Here is a 16,886-nt window from a genome sequence, read left to right as displayed (position 1 = left end):
GACATTTCCCTGTGATGTACATTTGGGAACAGCAGTAATACTGCATTGTTGGTATCTGAATATTTTAAACAGGATTTTATGAAACAAGTAGTGTACATCAGCTAAATTGTCCTTTATGAGCCATGACCTCCCGAAACACTGCTGCTCTATAGTCTCTAAAAGCTAACTCTATTTCAGCAGATTCATAGTTTCCGAAATCACCCGTATTAACAATCTTCTTTTACCTCTTCCATCAAAATCTGCCTGGCAATACTCAATAGCATCAAATCAGCACCTGAAAACCTTTAATCATGCTCTCCTGTTACTATGCATTCTGAATTCTCAATTTAACTGATTTATATATAATATTCCTGCATTGATTAAGTGGTTTATTCTTAATTTAAATAATATAAAATAATCTACATTTACTTTTGAGTAGGAATGCTCAAAACATTGCACATGCGGTTTCCCATCATTTAGCCATTCTTTACACATGTATGCTTTCTTTATAAAGATTTATGAATGGTCACATGTCTGCCCCTTGATTTATGATGATTATAAATGTGTTCTGAGATGTGCTGGTCAAGAAATGTCAATCATTTGGTATTGGTATTGGTGAAGGACTGTTTTCATATTGATGCCAGTAAACTCTTACAAATTTAGATGTCTTTGCTTCTCTTGTGCTCAATATAATGCAGTTGTTGGCTTCTACAAATATTGTCATATCATTAGAACTCTAAACTAATTGCAAATAGTAACCCTAATCATAATTCTGAATTTATATTTCAACATTTGATTATAAATTTCCATTTGCCAATTCCAAAGATGAATCGCATTAGGATTATTAAACATGAAATAATGTTACCAGATTATTGTAGTGGAAGAAAATATTCATGAGTGCACATTTCTAAAGTCTATTAGTGTAATATATACAGTAATTGAATGATTTGTCTTTACCCAGCAGATTAAAATCTAGCAATATTTTAATCTATTGTCATAATAAATGAGTGATTAATTTCATTTCCTAATGCTTGCAAAACTTTCTTAATTTACTTTATTGCCTCTCATTCTAACCCTTCCCATCACAATATTCAAACCAGGATTATGGGCAGTTAGCTTAACATGAATAAATGCTTGAGAACATTATATAGAATAGTATTATTTTTATATCCAGAATGAATGAGGCTTTAAAAAGCAATCAACAAATAGTTACAAGCAAAGGGACATAGTTGTATTAATCATAGTTTTTCAATAGGAATAATTAGACTGCAAGTCGACAGCTGCTGATTGGATATAATTTATTTGATGCTGGAAAGTATTTGATAAAGTTCAGCATAAAAAGTTAAACATATAATGAATGCCAAATTAGATAGATTTATAACAGAAATTGCTGAAAAAAAAATTTCCTGGGGAGCAAGAACAAGTGAGCTTCCACTGGAGGCTTTTGTTGCCTTTCTCAGCACACCATAATGTTCCTTTGTAATGATCATGTGGGTGTAAAATCTCAAATATAAGCTGCAAAAATCAGTATGAATAAAATATGTAGGTTTTTAATTGATTGTGCTGATCCAAAGAGTTAACTTTGTACTGAATTACCCTGAGGTCTGTAAAACTGCTCAGCACTAATGGGCAGATTAAAATGCAGTCCAGTTTCTCCTGTCAACTTCTTGACTTAATATCAGCACTTCTAATTTTAGCCAACTTAAACATACCAACTTCTAAAGGGAACATTCATCCTGTCCTAAATTACTAGATCACACTGCACTTGCTTAAGGATAACATCAACCCACATGAAGAGGTTAAAAAAAATAAAGTCAGGGAGATCAAGGGAAATTAAACATAGTATGAGAAAGTGATGCTTTCCTAATAAGTATATTTAATGCAATGAATATTTGAATAGAAAGCATTAGACATGAAGGAACATCTATTTTCAAGGATGGAAAATATCCGAAAAATTCACAATGCTTTCAGTGTGAGACTGCATTTGGCAAAGTTAGTGCAATACTGACTGTGTCTCAAGGTTGTTTGTCTATAAGTCAAAATGTTACCTAACATACTAATGAGGCCATATTCAAATATTTTGAGCACCGTACCTCCAAAAAGAGAGATGAACTGAGAGGACTCAGAGGACAGCAACAAGGATTTCAGGATTTAGAGCAAAAACAACCCTTAGTTTCTTCAAAAAATAAAAAAAAAACTTGATGAAAATCTGACTGGGAACTGGGATGAAGTTTATAGGAAAGAGTAGGGGCTGATTAGTTAAATATTTTGTGGAACCAAATGGCTCCTACAGTTGCTGGATCTGGAGTTTGTTATTTATAAAGGATAATGTCTCACAGTAATATGGAGGGATTGAATAGTTATTGAGGTGCTCACTTGAAGCTCCATTTGGGACCTAACTAGTTATAAGATAAATTTTTACATGGTTAGTAGAAAATGAAGGCTTGACCCACTGATTGGTCTTTACTCATTCTTTGTTTTCTTACTCTAACTACTACCTACTTAATGCTGGAAAATGGGGAGCTCAGATTGAAATATTTTCAAGAATATTCTCCATGATGAGCATATAAGGTAAAGTGTTGGGGCAGGAGAATATTAAACATATTAAAGAACAAAGTCCAGTGGTCAAATGCTCAGGTCCTACAATGTGCTAGTCTAAAAAATATTCATTCCCTAACATCATGTTTTAGTCTTAAATAAACTATTTAACATGAAAAGTTACATAAAATACACTTTGAATTTGACAACCTTTGTTGAATTGCAATAATATTGAAGGACTACAGATTGTTGTTAGATTAATTTTGTTATTTCTATTGTTGCTTATAGTTATAACAATACCAAAAGAAGCCATTTGGCCCAATAGTCCATGCCAGCTCTCAAGTGAGCAATCCCATTAGACCTATTCCCTTTCTCCTTATTTCTCTGTGTTGCTGCAATGTATTCTCTCTCAGACATGCCCATCAATTCCTCTTTGATTCTTCTGGCCATTAACCTCCAATGAATGGTAATGTGCAGTTGCAAATATTTGGTATGATTGGACATTGCAAAATATTCAAGTATACACAAAGGCAAAGATTCAAACTTTACCAGCACTGTTACAACACGCAATGTTACTCCTTCCATACTGTTTTCCAGTTTCTGGTCTACCAGAGAACCATTCAATCCAGCAGTCGGACTCCAAAGACCTAGCTACATGGGGCATAGAAAACAAGCATTGTTAAATTTAATGTTGTTAAGTTCAATTAAAACACAATTTTACTGCTATACACTCCTCTGTAGTTGTCACAGCTCATTATATCATAATTAAGGCCATGAAATTATAATGTAATTTATATATAATTATACTTTAAATAAAATTGCAATCGTTCTTTGCGATGCTGGTCATAGAAAATTGAAGAATATGTATTTTATAGAGACATAGGAATCATAACATGTAACATACTGCTGTTCTCCTGCTGAAGCTATGTTTAATGTCAAGCTGGTCTCTTTAAAGGTACCTGCTACAAAATTGATCTCCAGTCAATTACATTAAATGTGCTATAATATAGTGCTAGTGTGATATTCAGTGCCTTTACATGTCAGGTTCCTTGATTTTCATATGCTGCTGCTATTATATAATGTACTTAGTGTTGATGACCAGAGAATTATTGCCAGGCAGCTAAGTTTGCAACTTGGTGCAACCTTAAAGGTTAACTGTTTTCCTTTTCCAAAATAATTTTGAGAAAACCACGAGTAATTACCATGCTACCTAGTTGTTAAGCTGAAATTATTTTATGAATATCAACAGAACGTGTGATAAGTTAATCTCACAAGCTATAAGGGGATAGATATTCATCCTTCACCACAAGCACTAAGCAAGAGATACAGCAGTATTTCTGCATCCTGCTCTGCTTCTGAAATTCAGCTCCATTGACCTCAGAAACAGAGTATAACGTGCAGATGTTGCTATATCGTGTGTCTAGCACAGGCAACTGAGAATGAAATTCTAGATCAGGGTTGTAAAAAACATATACAAATAATTAAAATAGGTGGTGAGTTGCATTACAGTATGAATTATCAAGAACCAACAGCACACAATAAAAAATTATGTGTTTCTCTAATAAAGCAATATTTTATTTGTAATTCTACATAGTGAAGTTCAGACTTCCTTTAGGTATGTTGCTTGATGAAAATATTGCAGGAACAGAATAAAAGCATCTGAAGACCTGTGCATTGATCCTAATGTGATCTCTGCAGTCATGCTTACTGAAGTAATTAGCAAGAGATCCTGTTTTTGCAAATACCCCTGACTGAAAGTTCATTTGTGGAGGCAGGGACACAATAAAATATTGCAGTACAATATTTTATTATACACGCCAGCGGCTCTACTTCATTAGGAGTTTGAGGAGATTCGGTATGTCACCAAAGACTCTTACAAATTTCTATAGATGTACGGTGGAGAGCGTTCTGATTGGTTGCATCACAGCATAGTATGGAGGCTCCAATGCACAGGATCTGAAGAGGCTGTGGAGGGTTATAGACACGGCCAGCTCTATCAGGGGCACAACCCTCCCCACCATCGAGGACATCTTCCAGAAGGTGGCATCCATCACTAAGGACCCTCACCATCTAGGACATGCTCTCTTCTCGTTACTACCATTGGGGATGAGGTACAGGAGCCTGAAGACTCACATTCAATGATTCAGGAACAGCTTCTTCCCCTCCCCCATCAGATTTATGAACAGTCCATGAAACCAATGAACGCTGCCTTGTTATTCCTTTCTTTGCACTATTTAATTTTTTTCATAATTTATAGTAATTTTATATCTTTGCACTGTATTGCTGCTGCAAAATAACAACGTTCATGACACACAAGTCAGTGATAATAAATCTGATTCAGATTCAGTAGGACTTAAAGGATGGTGGCAGCTAAAACATCGGGCACTATTGGCATTTATGTGGCTTCACCAGCCCCATTCTATGCTTGCATGTGCAACAGAAAGGAGATAAGACCAAGCTGTCTATGAAGCATTTGGCATATCTGCTATTAAGAAAGGATCCTTTTAGTTACATGAGGCTCATATACAGAAATCAGCCATTTACCTTGTACATTGTTTTCACTCAAGTAGAATTAAAGTTTTTTTATATAAATGCTTGAGTGCATAATTTGAATTCACATTTTATGTAATACCACCACATGGAAGCGTAATAGTAAGAACCACTGTGCGAACATACAGTACAGGCTGCACCAAACAATACTGGAGGATGTTGTTTTGAAAAGATGGACTGTGTGGGAGCTGCTGAGCTTCCAAGTACAGTGAAGGGCATGTTAATGATAATATTGTTGTAGAGAGAAGGGAGAAAATGTAGCTACATCTAATACAGTGACCAGACATGACATTTAATGATTCTTTGCAAAACAAAATACAGGTGACTCCCATGTTAAGTGGGGAGGAGGGGGTTGTGTTCCTTGAAAACAGGCCATATCACAATTTTCCGTAATGCAAAGCTACGTCATCTGTATATGCATCAAGAAATGCGAGTTGAAAAGAAAATGTGCTTTTATTCACATAAATTCCATGACAGCAAATTTTACTCCTTATCTCAAATTTTTGAGTAGCAATTTGTGAATTTTGTAAGGGTAAATTTCCATTACCTGAACAGCCATAATGCAGGGGTCACTTGTAACAGGAATGCACATTGCAACTGATTCTGAATTCTTTTCTGCAACTTCAAGCAACAAAACAGAAACGGTCCTGGCAAAGGGTATTTAAACTGACTTGTTAACTCTGTCTTCCTTTCCACAGATACTGCATGGCCTGCTGAGTGTTTCCAGCATATTCTGTTTTCACACCTGAGATTCCAGCTGGACAAGATTGCAGGCCATTGCCAGACTGGTCCTCAGATCTGAAGTATGCCTACAATGGCAAGCATAAATATGATGCTGCTGGCTGCATGGACTTAGATGAAGTAATGCTCAGCTCATTTCCTGAATGCAATGCTAAAGAAGAACACAATGTTTCACCAGCTGCATTTTTCATAATAGTTACATAATTTCAAAAATAATTGCTTGTCATATTTTATAGGGGTTTGGAGAATGGGAGGATATAGCTTAGTTCAGTGACAAATCTATTGTTTTGAATAGTCATTGATGAATGTGTAAAGAATTTGATTGTCCCTAATGTACTGTGATTAAATTGAAATGTTCACTAAACTAAACCAAACCAAAGCAAACAAAAATATACACTTTCTTTAAATAAATTCCACCTTTCCTTCAGGATTGCAGCCTATGTTGAATAATTACAAACGACCCACGTAGAATGAAGCACTACCATAACAGATCCATACTTCGACCACAAATAGAATGTAAACGCATGAGAAGATATTAGCAACAACACAATGGGGCCAGATTGTGCTGTACAAGGCTCACTGCCTGAAATTGCTGTCCGTGGTTACCACCGCCCTGTGCTTACCTGGGCTGGATGCAGAGGGCCTTTCTTGTTGTGCCTCCGTATCATCCCAAGGTCCAGTGGATAGGTTCGGTTGGCAACTGGGCCTCAAATGAGGTAGTGTGGAAGCACCACCCCCCAAAATACAGCGGCAGCTCCTGACAGAAGGCAGAGTAGGGGTGGAGCTTTGTTTTGTGTCAAAGCTGTCACTGGTTTTAACATTTTAAACCCCTGTGATTTTCACAGTTACTTAATATCCATTAAAACTGAAATAAATAATTTAACTTTTTAAATAATTAAAAATAAAAGTACAACATATTTAGAAAAAACTTAAAACCATTAAGATTGAAATAACTAATGAAATTACTTTTTAAGAATCATAAATGTAATTAGTGACTTTAAAACAAAAGGAAAACAAATTTTAAAAAGTAACCTTGCTTCACCTTTGCTTCTTAACTGGATCCTACATACCCAACTGAAGTCAATGGATTTGTGACTCCTGCATCCGTGGCAATTCCCCAGCATAACGTTGGGGAATCCCAGCAAGAGTGGGCTATGCTGTTTAACTCCACATGTAGTTTAATGGTGGCCTAAACTGATAGATTGGGCCCCATCAGACCTGCAAGTACATTAATGGACCTCTGCATTTCATAGACTATGGCTGTAAGTTCAGGCTGAATCCCAGTGGTTCTGTTTGGCCACAGCTAGCATGATTCAGCCTATGTAAAATTAAGGCCATAGGACTATTCTGACAGAAGGTCATCCAACTGAAATTCTCTCCCCACCAATGCTGAGTATTCTCAACACTTCCTTTTTACATTTTCAGATTTTCTGCAGCAGCAGTATTTTGCTTTTCCCATATAGATAGGCCTGAAGTTTTTGCAGGACACCACAGGAAACAACATATCTGTGTTAAAGACTTGTTAAAGACAATGTAATCACTTCCTTTCCATTATTCTCTTTTGGCTAGTTGGGAGTTAATCCTCTTTTATTTTCCTCTGAAGGTTTCAATCAGTTTGACTGGGATACCAGTTTGCTAATGGATTCAGATGGTTTAGTTTGTTACTGTTAAAGCAGGAAAGGCTGTAATGGGAAATTCCTTGAGTTTGAATAAGGGCCATCCAAGAAAAAAATTCTGGAATTGATCTGCAGAAATACAACTATGATTTTGATTTCAACTTCCAATGAATCCTTTGGCTGTTTCAGTGGAACCCTACAAGGTTTACAGTACTTTAAAGAAATAACCACCAAGCCAAACGTGGTTGAGGATCTCAAAATTCAATTCCACCTTTCTGCAGTGTTTAACAAACCTAGATTCCCATTTGATTTGGGTAAGTAGATAAGACATATAATGTCACAGTAAAAGTAAATGGGTCGTCTTCAGCTTGTTGTAAATTACATTAAAGACAGGACTGGGCACAGTTCCAATGGAATGGAAATCGTGCCACTTTCACCTGATTTACAACATCACACTGTCAGCTGGATTTGTGAAATCTCGACAGATCAACGAGGCATATTTACATTACACGGGTTGAGAGATGAAGTATCAAGGTAAGTCATGGTCTCTTCTGCACTACACAAGTATCAATGGATATTTTCCCACAGGGGAATTGTACAGCATTTAGCAAAAAAATATTCAAATAAACAAGCCATGGCAAATTATTCAACTTTCTAAATATCGTGGCCCTGAAGCAAATTATCCCAGCTGGAATCAGGACAGAACAGGGAGCGTTTTTTGCTTTGTCGTAGCTCTGTGTCATGCATGATGATGAATTTATTCAGAGAATTATGCAACTTTGCTTTTGTCTTTGTCGAAATTCAATTACAATGAACTGGACATATTTGTTTTGTAAGCTGCTTGCCTGAACGAAACATAATGTCATGCATTAAATTCTCATAACTTTTCTGAGCTTGTAACCTTGCCAGCCCTGTTATATTTCATCAGTTGAACCAAACTTGGCTAAGAGCATCTTGTTGTTTACATTAAATATCATTAACATGTTCATTTTGTATTTTCTACTGAATTTGAATAAGACATTACAGAACTTTACTTTTATTATGTAATATATTCGGACTGCGTGGCTGCAGAATTCTCTTATAAGCTCTCCACCAACAGAAGAGTATTGGGATGACAATAGATTTTCCTGAGTGGACAGGCCCGGGGATCAATTAATGTTACAGGAATTATAAGGATACACAGGGCAAACACATTAGTGATCACAACTGTTTCCTCTCAACCTTCCCCACAATGAACTGCCAGGAAAGTTGAAGCAGTGTGGTACCCCTCTCAGGAGTAGGGTGCAATGATGGAGGATGGCCGGGAGACTTTGGGCATTCTCTTGTCTAATCAATGCAGGACATTCTGGCCTTTTGAGATGCCTCAGCATGATCTATGCTGTCAATCAACTGCAAGGGTTCTGGGAAGATAGAATTCCTGTTAAAGCTTAAGAAATCTCCCAGAAATGCTCTTTTAACAGTAGGGAAGGTTCAGTTGCAAATCTGCACAGTATTCTCTTTACTGGAATACAGCAAAATGGACAACATGGGGCCGAATCTCTGAGGTTCTGCTTCTCACCTGCCCGAGTTCTGTTAAGGTTGAACCAGAATTTTGCACAGGTAATGGGAGACTATTATTTAGTTATATTTGAAATATTATATCCATAAGGTGAAGATGCAGCTGAAGAGAAAATTCATAATAAATAGGAGTTCTAACAAATGAAATCCAGGATAAAATACTTTGTTAAAAGTAGCACAGATTATCCCCTCTTCTTGGCTGTAAAATTTGAAATGTCACTTACACGTTGAATGCCTCTATCCTTTTCCTCACTGTAACTGGTACCGAGAATTTCAAACAGAACATTTGCATTTGTACCATCGTCCCTAAAACTGAGCATTCCAGTTAATCCACTCACTTTTCCCTATAAGTTAAAGAAAAAACACAACTTGTGGATTTTGACATTTGAAGTCCACATAAACAGCAAACATGAAAAATGAGGAAAGACAAAAGAATACATAATTTTATTATAACTTTCTGCAGGATTCAACGAGTTTATTATGCAGCTAAACTTCTTCCAATGCTTTGCTAATGGCAAATGAAAGGATTTGCTATTTTGTCATAACATAGATTTTTTTCAGTGTAGAAAGGATCAATGATCTGTGTTGTCTCGATAATTCAACCTCTTTCTCTATTGGATAATATTGTGGCATTTATTGATACCCAGAGGATCTCATTCCACAGCAGTGCCCATTATTCTTCGAGGACTGTAAATGTGTGGTCATTGATGCTTTGCAATATGAAGAGGAACATGTGGGTAGGGCTCTGGAATATGGTTCCACTTGGTAAATCTTGAAAGTTTGGTTGCTTGAATATTGGAGTTGATATACAACATGCACATGCTACCACGTGGCAAGCTCAGTACATGAGGTCAAAGATGAATGTATGAAAGAGTGACTTCTCAATGTCACATGGAAACACTGGTTAAACCTTGCTCTCAATAGGTTGGGCTAAATGTGCATATGTGTACAATTTGTGCTTCACTTATGAAATTGAAGCCAATGGAATTGTATTTTGGATGCAGAGTACAGTGCACCAATACGACAACATTACATGCCTAACTAGTGTACCAAGGATGAATTTTTACCCCGATGAAATCGCTCACCCTCAATGAATTTCTCAGTGTTTCCCCAAATTATATTTAAATAATGAGGAAAGGAGTGGTGATGTCAGAATGTATGCTGATGGGTGAAAAATGACAGCAGGTGATTAGCAAGAAATTTCCTTTGACTTTACTTATCTTGTGGGAATGGATTCTGCTGGATCTAGGCTGACACCTACAGTTGCCACATGCTTGCATTCACCTGGTCTGGACAGGGATGGCCGATCTCACTGATCTCCTATCCCCTCTAGTTAGGCAGCAAGACCACACAGCAGCTGGGCATCAGGTGGTGAGAGGCAGAGTCCTCACCCATGGAAAATCTCCAATAAGCTTTGACAGGAGGCAAATTTGGAGGCGGAGCTTTGCCATCTTTCAAAGCTGTCTAAGATTTTAACCATTTTTAATTGTGAACATTAAGAGACTATTAAAAAACACTACAAATGAAGTTACAAGAAAATTAAAATTAAAGATGTTAAAAGAACAAAAAAAATAAAATTCATTTAAATCTTATTAAAGCACTTAAGTATAATAAAAAATATACAGCTAAAATAAAAAAAATTCAGCTAAAATAAAATAACTTTGGAAAAAGGCTTATATTCCTTATTGTTTCCTAATCCACAGACCTAAGGTGATCATTGAAATCAAAGAGCTTTCTGGTCGTCCTCCAGGTTGTGACCTGGTGTAGGATGAAAGAATGTAATGCCTCTGGATGTCAATGAGGATGTGCAGTGACAACTTCACCGGTCACTCAGACTTCTGCGATCGGCACTGTGTGCATGGCTCCAAGACATGCGGGGTTTCAATGGCTGATTAGAAATGCTGACTCCAGTCTGCCTGACTACTGCATGGAATTTAAACTCAATACTGTGTAGATATTGCACTGGAGGAATCTGGATTATTAATGGCTGGTTATGAATCTGTAAGACTGATTATGTGAAGTCATTGCATGCCTTGCCCGCGAAACAATCTTCTCAACTTGAGTCATAATATCCTGTTATTAGTGTGGAACACTCTCAGGGTTGACTGGGCTGAGAGTGCCATAATTTTTCGTGATATGGCGCCTGAGGTGATTTTAGTAGGACTGTCTAATCTTCTGAACAAATCTGCTGAATTTAGTGTTTTTGCCTACAGCCTGGATGCATTATTAAACCGTCATTCAGAGTCAATTAGGTAATGTGGACTAGAATCAGATGCAGGCTAGACAGTTAGGACATTAGGGATCTAATCAGTGATGTTGCACAAATCACTGGGTTTATAAAATTCAATTTGACAATTTGCCATGGTGGGATTTGAAAACAAATACTCTGTAATGCAGGCCCAGTATCATTCCCAATTAGACAATAAGACATAGGCACAGAATTAAGCCATTTGGCCCTTTGAGTCTGCTCCGCCATTCGATCATGGCTGATTTATTTTTCCCTCTCAACCACATTCTCCTGCCTTCTCCCTGTAACCTTTGATGCCCTTACTAATCAAGCACCTATTAACCTTAAATATAAACGAAGCTTAAATATACCCAATGAATTCCACAGGTTCACCACCTTCTGGCTAAAGAAATTCCTCCTCATCTGTTCGAAAGGGACATCCTTCTATTCTGAGGCTGTGCCCTCTGGTCCTAGACTCTCCCACTACTGGAAACATCCTCTCCACATCCACTCTATCCAGGCCTTTCAATATTCGGTAGGTTTCAATGAGATCCCCCTTCATCCTTCTAAACTCCAGCAAGTACAGGCCCAGAACAATCAAACACTCCTCATATATTAACCCTTTTATTCCTGGGATCATTCTTGTAAACCTCCTCTGATCGTGTCCAATGCCAGCTCATCCTTCCTTAGATACGGGGCCAAAACTGCTAATAATACTCCAAATGTGGTCGATCAGCACCTTATAAAGCCTCAGCATTACATCCTTGCTTTTATGTTCTAGTCCTCTTGAAATGAATGCTAACATTGCATTTGCCATCCTGACTACCGACTCAACCTGCAAGTTAACATTCAGGGAATCCTGCACTAGGACTCCCAAGTCCTTTTGAATCTCCTATTTCTGAATTCGCTTTCTGTTTAGAAAATAGTCTACGTCTTTATTCCTTCTACCAAAGTGCATGACCATATACTTCCCTATGCTGTGTTCCATCTGCCACTTCTTTGTCCATTCTCCCAACCTGTCCAAGTCCTTCTGCAGACTCCCTGCTTCCTCAGCACTACCTGCCCCTCCATCTATCTTTGTATCATCCACAAACTTGGCCATAAAGCCCTCAATTCCGTCATCCAGATCATTAACATAAAACATGAAAAGTAGCGGACCCAACACTGACCCGAGGAACTCCACTAGTCACCAGCAGCCAACCAGAAAAGGCCCCCTATATTCCCACTCTTTGCCTTCTGCCAGACAGCCAATCTTCTATCCATGCTAGTACCTTTCCTCTAATACCATGGGCTCCTATCTTGTTTAACAGCCTCATGTGTGGCACCTTGTCAAAGGCCTTCTGAAAATCCACGTAAACAACATCCACTGACTCTCCTTTGTCTATCCTGCCTGTTACTTCCTCAAAGAATTCCAACAGATTTGTCAGGCAAGATCTCCCCTTAAGGAAACCATACAGGCTTCAGCTCATTTTATCATGTGCTTCCAAGTACCCCCAAACCTCATTCTTAATAATGGACTCTAACATCTTACCAACCACTGAAGTCAGGTTAACTGGCCTATAATTTTCTGTCTTTTGCCTCCCTCCCTTCTTAAAGAGTGGAGTAACATTTGCGATTTTCCAATTTTCCAGAACCATTCCAGACTCTAGTGATTCTTGAAAGATCACGACTAATGCCTCCACAATCTCTTCAGCTACCTCTTTCAGAACCCTGGGGTGTAGTCCATCCTGTCCAGGTGATTTATCTACCTTCAGACCTTTCAGTTTCCCAAGCACCTTCTCCTTAGTAATAGCGACAACAATCACTTCTGCCCTCTGACTCTCTCGAATTTCTGGCATGTTGCTGGTGTCTTCAACAGTGAAGATTGATGCAAAATACTGATTCAGTTCATCTGCCATTTCAGTGTTTCCCATTACTATCTCCGCAGCATCATTTTCCAGCAGTCCGATGTCTACTCCTGCCTCTCTTTTACTCTTTATATTTCTGAAAAAACTTTTGGTATCCTCTTTTATATTGTTGGCTGGCTTACCTTCATATTTCATCTTTTCTCCCCTTATTGCTTTTTTTAGTTTCCCTCTATTGGTTTTTAAAAGCTTCCTAATCCTCGGGCTTCCCACTAATTTTTGCAATATTGTATGCCCTCTCTTTTGCCTTTATGCTGTCTTTGACTTCCCTTGTCAGCCACAGTTGCCTCATCCTCCCTTTAGAATGCTTCTTATTCTTTGGGATGAACTGATCCTGCATCTTCCGAATTACTCCCAGAGACTCCTGCCAATGTTGTTCTGCCGTCATCCCTGCTAGGGTCCCCTTCCAATCAACTTTGGCCAGCTCCTCTCTCATGCCTCTGTAGTTACCTTTACTCAACAGTAATACCGATACATCTGATTTCAGCTTCTCCCTCTCAACTGCAGGGTGAAACTGATCATAGGATTTTACTTCCATAGTTAACATGGCATGGTGCTAAGAACACAGGCTTTTACTACTGCATAACCTTAAACATAAAAGAACACTTGATAACTCACACTTAGTCAAAGGATAGGATATTTGCTGCAAGCACACATTGTGGAATCTGTCTGATTTTGGAAAGTTTCAACTGCAAATCAGACTCCACATGAAAGTAACTCTTAAACTCCCGATGTTTCTTTTTAGGTCCCAATAAGGATATAATTTATTTATACAAATATTATAACTATAGAGAGACTAACAATTCCACACTAAGCAGTCTTTTAATAGCATTTAGTAGTATTTCATTGTTTTATATGAGCCATCAAATGTTCTTTTATGTTAAAAATTGATTAAATAATATTATATTGATTCTCTTCTTGATATGTTGTTTTCAGATTAAACAGCACATTTGGTAACAGAGAAAATAAAACTTTTCGATCTAGAGAATAGAAGTAAGGTGATCATGGTACTGGTCTTGAGTTAAAATCCCAACCTGACCTCATGCCATCTTGAATTTAACTAATCCAGCATTTGTGGAGGAGGACCAATCAATTTCCAAATTCCATTGTCCTTGAAATGATAAATACAAGTAGTGTTTGCAAGCCTTTTGCATAACTGTAGAATATGATTGCATCCTCTACCATAATTGCCTGAAATATTGCATACTTACTGGGATGCCTTGTTGATTTTCTCATCTGTTTATGTGTGCTTTTATATAATCTGTTAGTTTTTCAGGATGCCTGCATTCATAGAAAGATCTGTTTGCCATCGTAAAGCATTGATCCATAATTAATAAAATCTCTTATTTTGAGTTATATTTTATCAACTCTATTGAATATATTTACCTATTCTAAATTCTTTTGCAAGTACATTAGTTATATTTTACAGATTAAACACTAATGATGTAGTGAATGATAAAATAACTTCAGCAGCTACCAAGAGTCCTACCTAAAGTATGTAACCAATCTGAAACAAACAAATAACTGATTGACAGTTAAATGTGGGGTTGATTTTAGGCTAACAGTGAACCAAACAATCTCTATTTAAACATAAGAACCAGAGAATTTATATTGTCTTATTAGAAATATATATTGGTAACACATGCTACAATTATTGCTTGGAATATCACAGGGATGCCTGCATTCTTAGATAGATCAGGTCTTACATTATTAAGATTTCCCCTATTCTTAATCATTTTAATTGCTCTTTCCACTCATGCTTCACTTGTAAACAGTGGCTTTCCCTTTCTCAGGCTCAAGTTTTTTTCCTTCAAACTTCACTATCAAATAGATTTCTAACACTCAAGACTTAACGTGTGTATGATGCACACAGATAGCTTGGAGGTACTAGTAGAAAATTAGAAAATTAAATTATGGCCACAGTCTGGATGTGTCGGTACAGTGTGTGAAAGCAAGCAGTGTGATCAAAAAGTTGGGGACATAGATGTTCAACCCATCTTAATGATAGATTTCATTCCAAAGGTTTTTCTCACTGATTTACCTGAACTGGACAGCAGCTAGAGTAGAAGTTCATTAGTAGGATTCTGAAGTTGACGGTCAAGGTAAAAGCTGAATTGGGCTCTGGAAGCAATCAAATGGAGTGCTGGAAACTCAGGGCATGAAACCCTGTAATATTCTGTGAGGTCCAAAAGATGTTCCCACTGACTAAGCCACTTGGAAGCATTGAGTACAAATTAAAACTAAAATGAACACACAATGAGGAGAAAGACAATGAGGATCTTTAAATCTTCAACTGTAATTTCAACAAGGGACCAGCAAAAAAAACCTGAGAAAAAAACAAAAACTCTCATTTATGGTATTTCTCCCCAGACTTCTACCCATGTTTTTAAGAAAGGGTGGAAAATGTAGAGAATCCCAAGAAAACTTCATGTGAGGTGAGTAAAGACTTGTACAAAATGTTGCCTTCATACTTTGAAGGGTTGAAAGAGAGTTTAAATTTGCTGGTATGAAAATGACACCTAGTTTTACAGGCATAAAATTAATGCAGTTAGGGCCAACTTTGGGACTATTCCATGCACGTAAGATGCCTGAGAGAGAGAGCAAACTAGGAATAAAATCAGGTGATTTTTTTAACATCCCTGGTGAGCACCTAAAGAGGTAAGCTACTTGCGCACCGAAATGTACCTGCACACTTTTTTCCATTATCCTTTCTGCGTGGTCGCATTCCAAAGTGAATGAATTATTCCATATGGATTCTAATCCATTACATGCATTTTCTACTTATATAGGTGTAATATTATTGAATTTTGAAATAAAACATGTATAACCTTTTTAATTGCATCAAATGTAGACTTTCCACCTTGCCATGGCTTCGAATTTTTTCTTATACACGTCAAACTAGCCATGCTATGCCATTTTCGATCTTCTAGCTTCTTATGGAAGGCATCAGCCAGCAGCAAAACACTGTCATATACGTAGAGATTGGAGATCTGCATAGATTAGACCAAAGAAAAATTTTCAGCTAAAAAATAATCTTGAAATGATGAGTTCCCTGATACAAGGGAACTACAGATTAATGAAACCCTTCAGCCAAAGACAACATTTAATTTCTGTAATGAAATCTTCTCCTCACATCAATAAAAATTGAATATGAAAATTTATCAGTCCTCTGGGGTAGCACATGGATAGTACCATTAAAGGTCTTTGAGAAGTCTACACCAAATGCATTAATATTATTAAACAATTTTACCAACCAGAGCACTCATGAGAAAACTCTAATTACAACACCTAAAAATCATTAAATGGACTTTGGCAATTAGTCAATGTATTAATCAATATTTTGCTTTAAGTGGTTTTATGTGTAATCTGATTGGAGTTTTGGTCAAAGTAGCATCTGCATTAAGGCAACTTGTGAAACTATCAATCAACTTAAATTATTTCATGACTGAAGAGACATGAACTTTGTCTAATCTCTGCAAGTTCAAGATAGTAGATCTTCAGCCTTTAAAGAAAACTGTGGTTACTTCAGAGAGTAAAAAAATACGTGTCACAAAATAAAATTGATAGGATTTTCCAGGTCCTTTTCCAAACATTTCAAAGCAGCATTCTGATTGCTATACTGATCCTGCTATGACCAAAGCCCGAATTTCTGGCTATTCTTGATGGCTTCCCAAAGGTACATTCCAGTGATGTGAGAGAAGACAAATGTATTTGTACTGGGACTGCCGCATGTGGTAGTGACATTAAACCTTTATAAAATCTTGAAGAGTGGAA

General features: G+C 37.2%; 1 protein-coding gene across 1 annotated transcript in view; it reads right to left on the bottom strand.

Annotated features, from left to right (window-relative positions):
* LOC127569513 (glutamate receptor ionotropic, delta-2-like) overlaps positions 1–16,886 on the bottom strand; it is a 317,851-nt gene that overhangs the window by 66,918 nt on the left and 234,047 nt on the right. Inside the window, exons 7-9 of the mRNA XM_052014230.1 lie at positions 15,941–16,102; positions 9,206–9,325; positions 3,067–3,168 (exon numbers count right to left, since the gene is read on the bottom strand). Of these exons, the coding sequence (XP_051870190.1) occupies positions 3,067–3,168; positions 9,206–9,325; positions 15,941–16,102 (384 nt within the window). The remainder of the gene's footprint in view (positions 1–3,066; positions 3,169–9,205; positions 9,326–15,940; positions 16,103–16,886) is intronic.

The sequence above is a fragment of the Pristis pectinata genome, chromosome 4 (assembly GCF_009764475.1).
Source record: "Pristis pectinata isolate sPriPec2 chromosome 4, sPriPec2.1.pri, whole genome shotgun sequence".
NCBI classification, from domain to species: Eukaryota; Metazoa; Chordata; class Chondrichthyes; order Rhinopristiformes; family Pristidae; genus Pristis; species Pristis pectinata.
Note: the sequence above shows the minus strand (reverse complement) of the source record. Positions and strands in the feature narration are given on the sequence as shown.